Source organism: Salminus brasiliensis, chromosome 2, assembly GCF_030463535.1.
Source record: "Salminus brasiliensis chromosome 2, fSalBra1.hap2, whole genome shotgun sequence".
Classification (NCBI taxonomy): Eukaryota; Metazoa; Chordata; class Actinopteri; order Characiformes; family Bryconidae; genus Salminus; species Salminus brasiliensis.
In genome coordinates this window covers 6,196,718-6,211,393 of record NC_132879.1, presented here as the reverse complement: position 1 = coordinate 6,211,393, position 14,676 = coordinate 6,196,718, and the positions used below count along the sequence as shown (strand labels likewise).

Here is a 14,676-nt window from a genome sequence, read left to right as displayed (position 1 = left end):
TTCCACAGCCGGTTACATTCAGTTAACATCTACATAATCTTAGCATAAATACAAATAGTATCATACCAGCTGAATGTTTACATACTGGTGGACAATGAGACCCACATACCCTCACAACCGGTGGTGGTTACTTCAGCGAAGGGGTTGTCACAGCGGTTACACTGTTGCCCTATCACACCAGCCTTGCAGGGGCACTGCCCAGTGTGCGGGTCACAGGTTCTGGAGCTGGCGCCAGGGAAGAAGCAGTCACATGGGTAACAGGTGTCACTGTCTTTGGGTCGGTAATAGTTGTCCTGTGAGGAAGGCAATGGTTACTTATTGTGTTTATGGACGTTTGGAGGTTAAATGTCTGATAAACGTGGCTTTTTTTGTGAAATATGGCAATTTTAGGTATTAGAAACATGCAAAAATAATAGGAACTAATAGCATATTAGTATAATTAGCACAATAGTCAATTTATAGAGAAAAATGGTGCGAAACAGCATTTTTTAAAATTAACATGACAGTAATGTTACAACCATGGACATATGCTCAACATACATACAACCGGCAGCAGCTTAATTTCACTCATGTAGGTGCCAACCAATCAGAATAGAGGTAATTTATATACATTGATGTATATTTATATGACCAGTGTGGTGTATGACCAGTGTACCTTGCAGCGGCACTCTCCAGTGGTCTTGTTGCAGTCTGGATTGAAGCCTTTGTTGACATCGCAGTCGCAGGGGCCGCACATGGGGCTGCCCCACCAGCCTCTGGGGCATGGCTTCTCCACCCTGATGGAGCACAGGCACACAGAGAAGTGAACTCACAGCTGCACCTCATTTAGATAACCTGACTGTGATCTTTCAGTACTCTACAAGCAGTGGAATTTGAAGTGTCCATCCTTAAACCTAAAGAGGCCTCAAACCTGAAGCGGCCTGAGCTAAAACAGCTGCTGCTGGTATTCAGATGCTCCTGAAAACCTGTTTCAGTTGGATCAGGTGTTCTATATTAGGATAAGTAACCTGTGGTGGAGCGAGATCTTATCTGAAATGTCACCATAATCTAACACTCACCATTAGTTCACGGCAATCACACTCGCACCTACAGGCTTTGCTGGTCAGCCTGGGACAGACAGGCTGGAGGAAAATTGAGCCATGGCTGTCTGAGATTTAGTGGCCTTTTAGGGAACAAAATATTTAAAATAACTGGATAGATATGATAGATATATATGTAGATAGATAGGTGAGTAGGTAGGTGGGTAGATAGGTAGAGTCAAGTCAAGTCAAATTTATTTGTATAGCGCTTTTTACAACTGTTGTCGTCACAAAGCAGCTTTACATAATTAGTACTTAATAAAGAACAGAGACAGAGAAGAAAGAAGGAATAACATGAAGCGTCAAAGACCCCCGTGAGCAAGCCAGAGAAGGTGTGTAGGTAAGTAAATGGATAAGTTGATAGGTAGGTAGGTATATAGATGGTAAATAAGTAGGCAGGCTGGTAAGAAGATAGGCTGGTCAATAGATAGATAATGTGGGTAGAATTTAGGCAGATAAGTAACTAGGTAGGTAGACAGAGAGGATGGTAGGTCAATTGATAGGTATGTAGGGAGATATGTAAGCAGGTAAGATTGGTAGGTGGGTAAGTTGATAGGTAGGTAGGTAGGTATATAGATGATGAATAAGTAGGCAGGCAGGTATGCAGATAGGTTGGTCAATAGATAGATATTTAATGTGGGTAGAATGGTAGACAGATAAGTAACTATGTAGGTAGGCAGAGAGGTTAGTAGGTCAATTTATAGGTAGGTAGGGAGATACGCAAGTATGTAGGTAGGAAGGTTGGTAGATCAACTGATAGGTAGGAAGGGAGATATGCAAGTAGGTAGGTATGTACATAGGGAGGCTGGTAGGTCGATTGATAGGTAGGTAGGGTGATGTGTAAGTAGGTAAGGTTGGTAGACGAGGTAGATAGGTAAGTAAACGGGTATGTTAATAGGTAGGTATATAGATGGATGTAAATAGGTTGGTCAATAGATAGATAGATAGATAATGTGGGTAGAACGGTAGGCAGATAAGTAACTGGGTAGGTTAATTTATAGGTAGGTAGGTATGCAAGTAGGTAAGTATGTATGTAGGTTGGTAGGTCAATTGATGGGTATGTAGTGGGGTAGGTAGACAAGCTGCTCGGTGTATAGATGAATAGACAGTAAGATGGATGGATAGACCAGGTTTAACCTGGTCAGCCTGGTGTGTCTGGTTTACAGTAGCAAGGGATTCCAGTCTGGAGCCACATGTGCTTTTGTAGTTATTTTGGGACACAGTATTCTGCCCTGTACTTTATGCACAAAGGACCTTTTATGATGTCTGAGGCAAATAAACACCCCACACAGACTGTGATAACATACTCTAAATGTTTCAGCTGAAGTTTCCTTCAGGAGTAAACCCACCCACAGAGAAAAGCTCATAACATCCTAATCTGCCTTCCATAGCCAGATCTTTAGTTTAGGGGCCGTTGAGGCTCCTGCAGCTCCTAATATGGAAGCAGCCAGGCCGGGGCTTCAGTTCTGACATGGTGACTGGCCCTCTAGCCGTCCTCTCTTTAAACTGCAGCCACTGAGCAGGAACAAAACCTCACAATTTCAGCCTCAATGACACTCATGTTGAACTCCTCTATTTGAGATAACTTAACAGCAGATTAGTAGGCCTGACGTTTCCATTATGCTAATTAGTGGGATGTGTGTGAATTACTTGTGAGCTACAGTACCCATGCAGACCTAGTGCATAACTAAATATGGATAATTTGGGATAAGTACCTTTATTGACATTATTGGCGTTATGCAGTACAATGAAATTAAAGCTGTTTATAAACACTATCTGGGAAAGCTGAGGTCAGAGCGCAGGGTCAGCCCCAGGGTCTAGCTAAAGGGTCCAACAATGGCAGTGTTAAATTCGGGGGTAGGAGGATAACTATGTAAACTGTGTCTGGTGCACTGGTTTAGGTCAAATGCCTGCCAGTGATGCTGCACAGATAAGAGCAGGAGCAGTGCATTAGATGTTACCGTGCTGAGGAGAGGGTAAGGGAGCATGTGTAGGCATGTGCCCTGCTGCACTGTGCTACTTCCCCCTGCTGTGTGGAGCACAGCCAGGACAATGACACAAACACACACATACACTCAGCACTAGCCTCAGGATGATTTCCACTGGGTCATAAATCACACATGGGGGAATGCCAGTGCCCAGCGGAGTCACAGATATGAGGAAAATCAAATCACATCATTTTAATATGAGAACACATGAGCACCTGAAATATGAGTCGCCTGTTAATGTGAGTCGTCAGAGAGGGACTAGAGCCCCAGTACAAAGCCCAGGTAATGTCAGAGTGAGCCCATGTGCGACTAGAGTAGATAAATGTCTGGAGAATTAACAGTGGGTCATGCCGAACCTCATGCACAAGCAACACAGGCTCCACCCCGTGCCTAAACCACGGCTGTAGGGCAGATGTGTGAAAGGACCACTGTGGAAAACGTCCGGACCTGATTCTCATGTGTGAAAATGGCTTAAGCTGTTGCTACGTTGTCACTAGGGTGAATCGGTGCTATAGTGTTGCTAAGCTGGTTGCTATGGTGTTAATAAGGATCTGCTCAGTAGTTGCTAGGGTGTTGCCTGGTTGTTGTTAGGCAGTTGCTTTGGTATCCTAGGTGGTTGATTGGGTGTTACTACTGGATTTGTATTGATAGAACATAAAAAGGGTGCATAGACTTTTGCACCCCATTCGTTCCAATGGGAAAAAAATCTACTGCTACATAGAAACCATGCGTCTGATCAATAAGCTGTATAACTGCCGGAATCACACAATCAGACCAAACTACCTGGATGTGGACTGGTGTGTACGTCTCAACATCTTAACCTTATCTTTTTAGTGAAGATATTGAACGCAGATATTTTGCTGCAATTTTAGGCTGATTTAAATTTAACATGCACCCATCAAATATATCTATCCAACAGCAAGTGGCACCAGAGCAATTGCAATGACAAAGTGAGCCGATGTGCGCCTAGAGTAGATAAATGACCGGAGAATTCACAGTAGGTCATGCCGTACCTCATGCACAAGCAACACCGGCTCTACCCTTGCCCAAACCACGTGGATCATCTCCTGTAGTGAGAGCGTAATTGGCACACATGCAACTGCAATGACAATGTGTTTATGCCACCAAGTATCAGTTCTGAGCAAGCACTGACAAGTCACTCACTGTCACATGACTGGAGGTAAGGAATCTTCTGCAGTGTGTGATCTCCACCCTGATTAAACTAATTGATCCAAGCGGGCACCATGAACCGTCACATAAGCAGGTACTCGACAGCGTTAGTGGCTCTGAAAGTGGCTGTGCAGGTTTGCTAAACAGGAGATAGGAGGAGATATCACTGATTCTGGTTCTTACTTGTTCTCGCAGTACTGCCCGTAGTAGTTCTGACCGCACTCGCAGATATAGCCGTGGGAGGAGCTCTGCTTTCGGACGCACGTGGACACGTGTTCGCATGGGTTCAGGAGACAGGCGTCCATGCACTTCCTACCAAAGAACCCTACAGAGAGAGAGAGAGAGTGAGAGAGAGAGGTTTGATAAGACAAGAGCGAAGTGAAACTAAGTGTGGAGGAAACAGTGAAGCTGAAAGTTCCCATGAAAGTGACCTGATTTCAAAACGAATGCCCCCATAAACAGCAGCACAGCCCCAGATCCGACCAGTACACACCTGGGTTACACACGCAGGTGGGCGTGCTCCAGTCGTTGGTACAGTCGCTGTTCTCGGGGCAGATGTTGGAGTCGCAGGGTTCTGGCAGGTCACAACCTTCCTCTACACGGATCTTCAGGCCCTGCTGCATGTTGACGTTGGCTGTGTTGGTGGAGGTCTCACCCATCCGCACACCCTGGAACACACATACACACATTAACTTGCATGTGAGGTCACATACCACATATGTCCTATATGTATCGTATGCAAGTACTAGAGGTGTAGCGGTCCCATAAAAGTCCCGGTCCATAAAAGTCCCCGAATCATGGTCCCATTACACCCCTTAGTAAGTACCTATGTTCTATGTGTCCCAGGCCTGTGGTGTGTAAGGTGTGTGGCCTGCACCCACCTGTATGCAGCCCTTGAAGCCTTGAAGGACATCATTTTTCTCTCCTGGAAGTCCCCCAATGAACAAACTCTTGACCTTCAGTCCAGGCAGCTCGTTCCCAATCTCCACTGACCTCTGTGATACACACAGTGTTGCACAGTTTAAGACACTCAATTTCTGAAATGATTAATCAATTACTACTAACAATAATTCCAATAATAATCTTATAATAGTCTAATAATAGTCTACCATACCGCTTCATTCCTTTACCACTAAGATGCAGTTTGTTACATTAAGATATTCAGTATATTTTAAATAATAATATGAAATTGAACCAAAACATAAAATCTATTCCAGTTGTGGTGCAATTATAATAATAATTCATTAATTAATTTATTTATTAATCCCCACTTTCTTCCCCGAATTGCTACCTACACTGTGCATAAAACACTCCAGTACCTTGAACATGTCGTAGTCCAGAGACACCTGGGCCATGTACTTGGTGTCTTTGCCCTCTTTGCTGCTAGTGATCTCCACGAGGAGATGGTGCCACTCTCCATCGTTCACTCGGACATCCGCAAACTCCAGCAGAGCCACGCGCTGCTCGCCCAGCTTCACCTCCATCCTCACCTGCCTGTTCACCAGCTAGAGACAGAAAGACACCACAAACATCTCACAGGCTGCACAGCGCAGGAATCGGACAGTGCTGGAGAAATGATTTACGGTTCTTTATGTCCACTAATACATCCATCCCCTCTATTCATAACATTATGTGTTACATATTAGTTTCATAGGAGTCACTGAATGATGGGTAAAGTGAACAAAGGAAAGTAGTAGTATTACTGAGTAATAAACCTCCAAATGTTCATATTTAATATTATTAATAATAAAATCCTGGTTAAAATGAAATGAGCTCTCCAAAGCAACACACAAAACACATTTTTTGTGGAGAAACAGAACTGACCAGCAGGCTGATCTGAGAGGAGGAGCCGGCGTTAGCCTGCATGAGGACGGCCATGCCGCTGCTCTGTCTGGTGCGGAACATCAGGCCTATGTACCAGGGCACAGCTACGGTGATTTCAAAATCAGTCCAGGACACCATGGCATGGCCGTCAAAGTGCTGCGGTGAGGACATCACTGTGGGACAGAGATCAGATGAACACTTATTACCAGAGCAGAGTAGTTAAAATATCAGTGTACTCACAAATGCTAATATGGCACTAACAATCTATAGTTATGATATCATTACACTGTTGTATCATATTTATTACTATTAATTAGGGGTGAACTTTAAGATTGCGGTGTATTCAGTCATATGAAAAATAATGGGATACTTTTATGCTTAAGTGCAGAGGTAAGTAAGCAACGCAATGCTATGCTAAGCTTAGCTCTAGCCGATTGCCTACTAGACTAGACTAGACTAGACTAGACTAGACTACTACCAGAGGCCCCCTCTGCTTCCGTCAAATTGAGCAGTGAAAAGAGTTTTGTGGATTAGTCGAGGACAGTGTGTTGGACAGATTTAGCGTGTGTGTGTGTGGGTGTGTGTGTGTGTGTGTGGAAGCACATCTAACATATTACTGTAAATGCTACAGGCTGTTTCGACTACCTCAGGGGGGCGCTATACGACACTAGTGGCTGTCACACCCCTACTGTTAAATAGTAGATACTGACTAATTAAGTGCTCTGTTCTGAATCTCAGCATCAAGCTACAGGGTTTCCCCCTACAGACCATACAGCATTCCTGCACACATTAAATATAGAAAATACTGGGTTTCCTTTCACAGCTTTCCATGCAGGTCCAGGCCTCATTACTGATTTCCCTCCACAACCGAAAGCGCTACTGAGCTTTGTGCTCTTCCAATCATCCCTGAGATATTCAGACGCTGCTGATCTACAATCCCAGGTAATCTACAGGTGCAAACCAGGTATGAGGTAAGGGTATAATCCCTACACAAACACACCTCAGTCTCAGGAGCCCACATGAACACAAGCATAACATGGAGAACGCCTCAGAGCTGAGGCCACCGACTCTGCAGTGCCGTCAGTACAATCCAAACTGCTCATGCCTGAAGAGGCAGCTTTCCCTGGACCGAATCGGAGTGTGAAAGCTCCGGATCACACACTCGCCTCCAGCACATTCTTCTATTGCTGCATACAGACCGTAATTATCTGCAGAAGGACCGACCAACTCCAAGTTCCACCAAAGAGAGGTCGCACTGGACCCCCAACCCCTCCTCCCTCGCACCTTCTTAAAAAAAATAAATAAATAAAAAAAATTAAAAAAGAGGGTTCATCTAAGGTCCTAAACAGAACCACGGCCTACGGTGGTCTGGGGTAGTCTGTTATAATCGCCGAACCTTCATACGCACAGGCTAAATGTCCAAATATTTGTGGACACCCTTTCTAATGAATGCAAACAGCTACTAAGTTGCACCTATTACTGACACAGATGTGCAAAGGCACAAACGTACACACACACAACTTGTCTAGTCCCTGTAATGAAGTACTGCCAATAGAATAGGACTCTCTGGAGCAGATGAACATCAACCGATAGGTGTGGCCTGATGCCAGGCGTGGGCTAGAGAGGGGTATTAAGCCCCCCAGCATTAAGCTGTGGAGCAGTGGAAGAACTGTGTTCTCTGGAATGATGATGATGATGCTCCATCCAGTACTTTTGGGATGAGCTGGGGAGTTGGGGATGAGGGGGGGTGGTGATCGTCCAACATCCTGATTTCACTAATGCTTTTGCTCTTGCTGAATGCAATCAAATCCTCATAGCAATGATGTCCCACAATCTAGCAGAAAGCCCTCTTCCCTGGACAGTAGAAATAGTGACTCCAACAAAAGCAGGATCAACTCTTTTTATAATACCCTTGATTTTGGAAGAAACAATAAAAGAGTAGGTGTCCCAATACTTTTGTCCAAATATATATATATAAACAGCATAATTGACATTATTTCCACATATTTGTCATTTTTGACATTATGACAAATGGAAAAACAGCTAATTACAGCTGTACGCCTCCAAAATTCCTGTGGTGCTTCATCTGAAATACGAGACCAGGCAATGCGTAACGCCTGCATGCCTCGAACTCCCAGCATTGCAAACACAAGCCGGTCAGCATCAACACGGCTGCCGCTCACTAAACAGCCAAAAATGTGCCAACAGTCCCAGCTAGAGTTCCATGTTTTACCCCAGGACGGATACAGTATCCGTTCACTGGCAGGAAGAGCGCAGAGCCTTCATAAAAGGCCGGTCTATCTGAAGATGCTTGGGCTGGCGTGCGAGACGAGCCTCGCTGGAAAAAACAAGGCGATCCTGTAACTAAACGAAACCACGAGGAGGAGAGCTATTTAAAGCATGCATCTCATCAGCGAGGAGCCCAGCAGCACGAGGGGGGGGGGAGGGCTCAGCCTGGCTGACCAATAGGGCTGGACGAATGCTGGAAATGCTAGATCACAATATTCAAACAGACCGTGTCAAAATAAGAGTCACTAATACAGACCGAACAAACCATCAAAAAAGAGTCACTACCACAGGCCGTACAAACAGGCCATCAAAGTAAGACTCACTAAAACAGACCGAACAAACAGACCGTCGAAATAAGAGTCACTAATACAGACCAAATAAACGAACTGTCGAAGAGTCACTAATCCAGACTGAACAAACAAAACAAGAGTCTCTAATACAGACCGAACAAACAGACCGTCAAAATGAGAGTCACTAAAACAGACCGAACAAACAGACCGTCGAAATAAGAGTCACTAATACAGACTGAACAAACAAAACAAGAGTCTCTAATACAGACCGAACAAACAGACTGTCAAAATGAGTCACTAAAACAGACCGAACAAACAGACCGTCGAAATAAGAGTCACTAATACAGACCGAATAAACAAACTGTCGAAGTAAGAGTCACTAATACAGACTGAACAAAACAGACCTTCAAAATGAGTCACTAAAACAGACCGAACAAACAGACCGTCGAAATAAGTCACTAATACAGACAGAATAAACAAACTGTTAAAGTAAGAGTCACTAATACAGACTGAACAAACAAAACAAGAGTCTCTAATACAGACCAAACAAACAGACTGTCAAAATAAGTCACTAATACAGACCGAGCAAACAGACCGTTGAAATAAGAGTCACTAATACAGACTGTACAGACCGTCAAAATGAGAGTCTCTAATACAGACCGAACAAACAGACCGTCAAAATGAGAGTCTCTAATACAGACCGAACAAACAGACCGTCGAAATAAGAGTCACTAATACAGACCGAACAAACAAACTGTCGAAGTAAGAGTCACTAATACAGACTGAACAAACAGGCCATCAAACTAAGTCACTAATATAGACCGAACAAACAAACTGTCGAAGTAAGAGTCACTAATACAGACTGAACAAACAAAACAAGAGTCTCTAATACAGACCAAACAAACAGACCGTCAAAATAAGTCACTAATATAGACCGAACAAACAAACTGTCGAAATAAGAGTCACTAATACAGACTGTACAAACAGACCGTCAAAATAAGAGTCTCTAATACAGACCGAAATTAAAGTCACTTAAACAAACAAAAAGATTGTCGAAATAAACGTTGTAATACAGACCGAACAAACAGACTGTCAAAATACCGTTAATAAAATATTGTCAGATTGGCCAGCTCTAGCCTAGCAGAGCACATTAATGTTCATGCGTCACAACAGAGAGCCCTGCAAGGCCTGCAGGAGGACCCGAGAGAGATCAGGCTAACTCTCTCTACTCTGGCGCCTTACACGAGCCTTGCGCAATGTCCGACCGCAAAGCTGCAGCTCCACACGGGGGCTAAACTGTCATTAAAGATGTTTCAACAGATACACTCGCGCACACACAGCTCCGTTAATCAATCAGCGCAGGATATACAACAGTGTTTTAAGTAGTTTGTGTAGCAACAGTTAAAGGTTCAGCGCTATGACTCCGCCTAGACTTGCCAGGAGGATTTAGCCACATGGCAAAGGAATGCAGAAGTGCCATACAAATCAGAACACATCCAAGATTCTCCTCATCACCATCATCATCATCATCATTTGTACGAAGGGCAGACGGTTCAATTTCCTGCCTCATTAAAAATGACTATCATGTCAGGAACAGACGGAGGAGCTGCAGTCTGATCTGGGCTGATGAGACAAAGTGAAAGGAGGGATCTGTAGGACTGGCTTGTGCCTCGGGGCCGTAGTGATATGGGCTGCTCTCTATACACTGCAAGACTTCACTTCATTAAATCAGTCCTGGAATGTGGTCACATGAGACTGTAGACCAGAGGCTGAATCTTCTCCCGTCTCCTGTTCGGCCAATGTTGTGACACACACCCGCGTTTAGTCATCTCGGCCCGACCACAGACCTACCGCTACCGCAAATCAGGAGGGATGTCATGATTACTCATGTTTACATGTTTTTACTTTTTTATTAATGATAAAAACTTTTCTGCGAATCAGAACTGAGCAGGCTTACAATATACGTGACAAAAGTATTGGGACACCTGCTCATTCATCGCTTCTTCTCAAGAGAAAAAATCAAGAGAATCAAAAACATTCCAGCTTTTATTGGAGTAACTGTCTCTACTGTTTAGGGCCTTCTACTTCTAGATTTTGAAGGAGAATTGCTGTGAGGATTTGATTGCAAGACTTGACTAGTGACTAGAGCGTTATTGAGGTCAGGATGTTGAATGATCAACACCACACCTCATCCCAAACGCAACCCAAAAGTACTGAATCATACCAGAGAGCACATATCCACTGCTCCACAGAAACCGTGTCCTGCAGGGGGCTCTAACACTGAACACCCCATTTCCAAACAGCCCCATGTGTGAAAGGTGCCTAAAGGCATACTCCAGACCATAACAGCCTTTCCTTTTGTCCTGAGAGTCTGAACCTGTAACCCTGAACCTCAGTGTATGTCGTGTAAGTCATCGAGGTGCTACAGGACATGAGGGTGACTCATGCTTTTGCTCTGAGGGATGAAATCCAACCCTTTTATGAGGGGGAACAGGATAAGAGGACAAGCTTCACAGACGTGCTAGTGGGGCGCTTCTGTCTGTGGGTTGAGTCTGTAGTTGCCCGTGAGTTGGATATGGAGCAGAAAATGAGAGCAGATCCTGCCTGATTGCTATCAGTGAAGACATTTCCCTAACAGGAAACACACACACACACACACACACACACACACACACACACACACACACACACACACACACACACACACTACTGCCTGCTTCCTGCGGTTCCATTGGTAATCAACAAGTGAATCAAAATAAGGCAGTAGCTCGACATACAGGCATACACACCAGCACATGTAGGATGGTATAATGGAAGGCAGGCACTTACACACTGCAGGGCTGCATGGCACCGATAAAAGAGCTAGTATTTGTGATTGTGGGATATATGGGATATATTTGGACATATTTGAACCAAAATAAAGCCCTTTTTACTGGATTACAGAAATACTGATCAGATGTGGACTAGCTCAGGGTGGGCAATATGGCAAAACATTTCCATGATACATGATTAATAATAATTAGTAAAATAATGGCAGTGTTGGGTGTTTCTGAGGAACAATTATGTTGGAAGACAAATGCATCAGTAGTACAATTTTCATTAAAAAAGAAAACAACAAAAGATAATAATTAAAAATATTAATAAAATTTAAAATCTGTTCCAACTTATGAAACACACTGTGTATCACTGAGATATCTGTAAGTGGTGTAATATTATAGGACACGGTTTCCAAGATCTTTAAAAGACTGAGCTTGATTCATCAATATCAATATAATACCTTCTTCATTTCTTGAGAACAAAAGTCCCTACAAGATCCCATTGTCCTCATAAACTGAACCAACCCAAAAATCAGTGATTACTTATTTGCATTATATTAATTGTGGCATTTCTGGTGCCCCATATCTGCTCCAACTTCTGAAACCTCAGAAAAGTTTGCTAAAACTGTCAAATATCGTGTATCGCTGAAATTGTAATTGTACTGTAATATGATAAGACATGATATTTTATTTATCCTGCCACATCTCATGCACACTGTCCACCTCTATCTGGAACTGTGATTGGTTAGTAGGCGCTTACATGCTTAAAGGCCAATATCGCAACACTATCGGCTTACCGGTGACATACAGACACGCTCACCTTGTTCACAGTTCTTTCCTCCTCGGCCGTCCGGACAGTCGCAGGAGTAGGTGTTCCACTTGTTCTCACACTGACTTCCATGCTGACACAAGCCCTCTTTACAGAAGTCCCTCTTGGCCGGACAGCCTGAAAAACCACAGAGATAAATCAGTGAGATGTGCATTAGTGTGCAGATCAGCCCGCTCTCAGCGGAATGCAGTGCTAACTTCCCACAAGCCACACTGAGCTTAAAGCAAAACCCTGGAAGCCCTGGAAGTCTTGGAGTCCAACCTGCTGTGGTTCCATTGTTGGCAATGAAGCTGGCCATGTCCATGGGCTTGCTGTCGATGGTCAGGTTCCTCATGCAGCCCACAAAGTCACGGTTTCGCACAGGGAAATCCTCCGGCAGGTTGGGCACTCCACCCAGCAAGAGAGGTCCTGTTAGGTCCAGAGACCTGTGGAAGAACAGCAATGACACCAGCTGTTAGATCAGGGGCCATATTTTCCAGAAAAGGCTTAGATCTCCTGAAGAGTTTCATAAGACTGGGTTTGATTCATCAATATCTTCCTAAAACCTTGAATCACCAAGGTGAACAAAAAGTGTGTCAGATTTATTAAGTGTTGTTGTTTAAAGCTCTGCTTTTATAACGATGGATGCCAAAGTCCTCATAGACTGAATTAGTGAATGTCAGAATCCTGCATCAGTGGGGTTTAAGGAGACACTACGAAGGGTTGGTGCCTAAGATCTCCAGTTATTCAAAAACTTTTAAAAAGTTCTCAATTAATTATTAATTATTTTCTTAAGATTTTACTAAGATACATGTAGAGTTTTTTATGTAGCCATTTGTATTGTTGCCTTTTTATGAGTATTTTTCATTTTATTATAACTTAAACTTATTTTATTAACAGTTATTCAGTTAAATCTGTGAAACATGGAGGAACAAAAAACCAAATCAAACTAAATGTATTAATATTATTATTATTATTATTATTATTATTATATAATCTAAAAGTAATTTAGGGTTTCCACATTTAATCCTGCTAAATTAGACAAACTCTGTAATTAAATTATTAAAACTAATAATTTGAAATGCCTATAATATCATTTTAAATTTCTATAAAGTTAAGATAATATTTACAAACTCATTTAAATGCAACTGTTCTTAAAATTAATGGACTTTTCTTAGAAGAGAAACGTTAAAAAATAAAGATCAGGAGAAAGAATTACTTTTTTTTTCTAAAGTATAAAATTAAGAAAAAAAAGGAAAACTTCACACATGTGCAGTAGGAGAATACTAATTTCTTAAAAGGCAAAACTTAAAAATCTATAATCTCCATAAGTTATTACAGTACGTACTATTAATGCAAGTATTATTGAAATTGAATACTTGTACTTTTACTCAAAATCATTTCTTAAATGACCTTAAAAGTATAATAAACTCTTCACAGCAGGGCTGGGCGAAATGATAAAAATATAATAGCATGATATTTAAAGACATTTTCGTGATGTGTTAAAATATCGTCATATCGCCCACCCCTGCCCACACCAAACAGATCAGGCCGACTCTAAAGCTCCATGTTTGAACGGCTGGAACTGATGTAGTAAATAGTATCTCTAGAGATCCGACCAAGCAATGTCCATAAAAAAGGGACCGGCTCCTAGAAGCAACACATTCCAGCAAAGTTCAGCAGTTAATAACTGCATTCTTTACAGAAGGACTTTAATCCCCATCCTCATAAAGATCAACCCCACTGCAGGAAGCGGCACCCCCCCCCCCCCCCTCCTCATACGGACTAACCGAATTAGACTATTCTGATAAAGGTTATATACAGTATCAATCACATGACCAGATGCATCACAGCAGGACAGTCCGAGTCAGAGAGCGACCCTGACCGTGTCCGTGAGGCCACAGGCTTAGTTTCGTATAATGACCACGCACCCAATCAAGCCTCTTACAACACAAGCTTAAGCCTTAAGTTTCACATCAAACGGCGCTATGGGTTTAGCAGATTTACTCTGCCCTGCTCCCCAGCCTGAGGGGTGTTGTGGGAAACAGTTTGTTTGTAGTAAATAAGGCCCACCTTGGGGTGCTATGCACTGACCAGTCCCGTGACAGCTTATGTGCTCTGTCCTAAGATGCCCGTGAAGTCTCTAAAGTCAGTCTGTTAGACTGCTTTCATGCTTTAAAGGATTAATCTGATAACAGAAAATCAAGTTTACACAGTTTAGCTCAAACCCAGTCCGTCAGCCAAGACATGCTGGAGGTCTGAAGTTGACTGGACAAAAGTATTGGGACACCTCTTTCAAAATCCTAATTGAAATCAGGCGTTTTATTCAGTCCCATTCAGGTCACAGGTGTAAAATCCAGCCCCTAGTCATGCAGTTTGCCTTTCTTCCACACATTAGTGAAAGAGTAGGTG

General features: G+C 43.0%; 1 protein-coding gene across 3 annotated transcripts in view; it reads right to left on the bottom strand.

Moving 5' to 3' along the window:
• The window catches only part of celsr1a (cadherin EGF LAG seven-pass G-type receptor 1a), a 128,189-nt gene that overhangs the window by 25,768 nt on the left and 87,745 nt on the right, over positions 1-14,676 (bottom strand). For 2 of the 3 annotated variants that reach the window (XM_072674222.1, XM_072674223.1), the window contains exons 7-15: positions 12,547-12,710; positions 12,277-12,402; positions 6,062-6,234; positions 5,557-5,742; positions 5,119-5,232; positions 4,731-4,905; positions 4,421-4,562; positions 656-776; positions 110-293 (exon numbers count right to left, since the gene is read on the bottom strand). In XM_072674222.1, coding sequence (XP_072530323.1) covers positions 110-293; positions 656-776; positions 4,421-4,562; positions 4,731-4,905; positions 5,119-5,232; positions 5,557-5,742; positions 6,062-6,234; positions 12,277-12,402; positions 12,547-12,710 — 1,385 coding nt within the window. The remainder of the gene's footprint in view (positions 1-109; positions 294-655; positions 777-4,420; positions 4,563-4,730; positions 4,906-5,118; positions 5,233-5,556; positions 5,743-6,061; positions 6,235-12,276; positions 12,403-12,546; positions 12,711-14,676) is intronic. The other variant, XM_072674224.1, reaches the window with a different exon arrangement.